This window comes from Penaeus monodon, chromosome 23 (genome assembly GCF_015228065.2).
Source record: "Penaeus monodon isolate SGIC_2016 chromosome 23, NSTDA_Pmon_1, whole genome shotgun sequence".
In the NCBI taxonomy this organism is placed as follows: domain Eukaryota; kingdom Metazoa; phylum Arthropoda; class Malacostraca; order Decapoda; family Penaeidae; genus Penaeus; species Penaeus monodon.
In genome coordinates, this window is record NC_051408.1 from 40325378 (window position 1) to 40325913 (window position 536).

General features: G+C 47.6%; 1 protein-coding gene across 1 annotated transcript in view; it reads left to right on the top strand.

The window, feature by feature from the left end:
- Nucleotides 1-536, top strand: part of LOC119588431 (neuropeptide-like protein 31) — a gene marked incomplete in the record, with an annotated part of 4369 nt that overhangs the window by 749 nt on the left and 3084 nt on the right. Inside the window, 1 exon segment of the mRNA XM_037937102.1 lies at nucleotides 1-35. Within this exon segment, the coding sequence (XP_037793030.1) occupies nucleotides 1-35 (35 nt within the window).

Below are 536 nucleotides of genomic sequence, written 5' to 3' on the forward strand. Positions count from 1 at the left end.
GTCGGCTACGGCCGACCCTCCTACGGATACAACAGGTGAGCGGCCAACATGTCGCCTCTAAGGATCCTCCTTCGTCGACGCTACTTAGGTCCCTTTTTCAGAAATGTTTTTGCAATTATCGTAGATCGTTGTCTCTCCTTCTTGATCAATGTAATCCTTTTCTTTAATTAATACTTTTGTAACCTTCCCCTAATACGTCCCTCTTCACAATTGTATTTGGTACCTGTCTGTCTGTCTGCAGTCACCATCGTTTGCCCTCCTCTCAGTCTTTCTCACTCAGTCTTTCTCGGGAAAATTTTCTTCGTTTTAATTATGAAATAACCTTCCCCCATCCGCCCTTCCCTTCCTGACGCCGCTCATGCCGAGTCCCTTCGTCCGCAGGCCATACGGACATCGCGGGTGAGGCAGCGACGCCGACGCTACGATTCCTCAAGAGCCTGAAGCAGCAGGACGATTCTGACAAGAATCAAGGAAGCTTAAGAAGAGCGATGGAATCATCTGGCATGATTAGCAGCTGTTAATTCGTTGTTAAATAT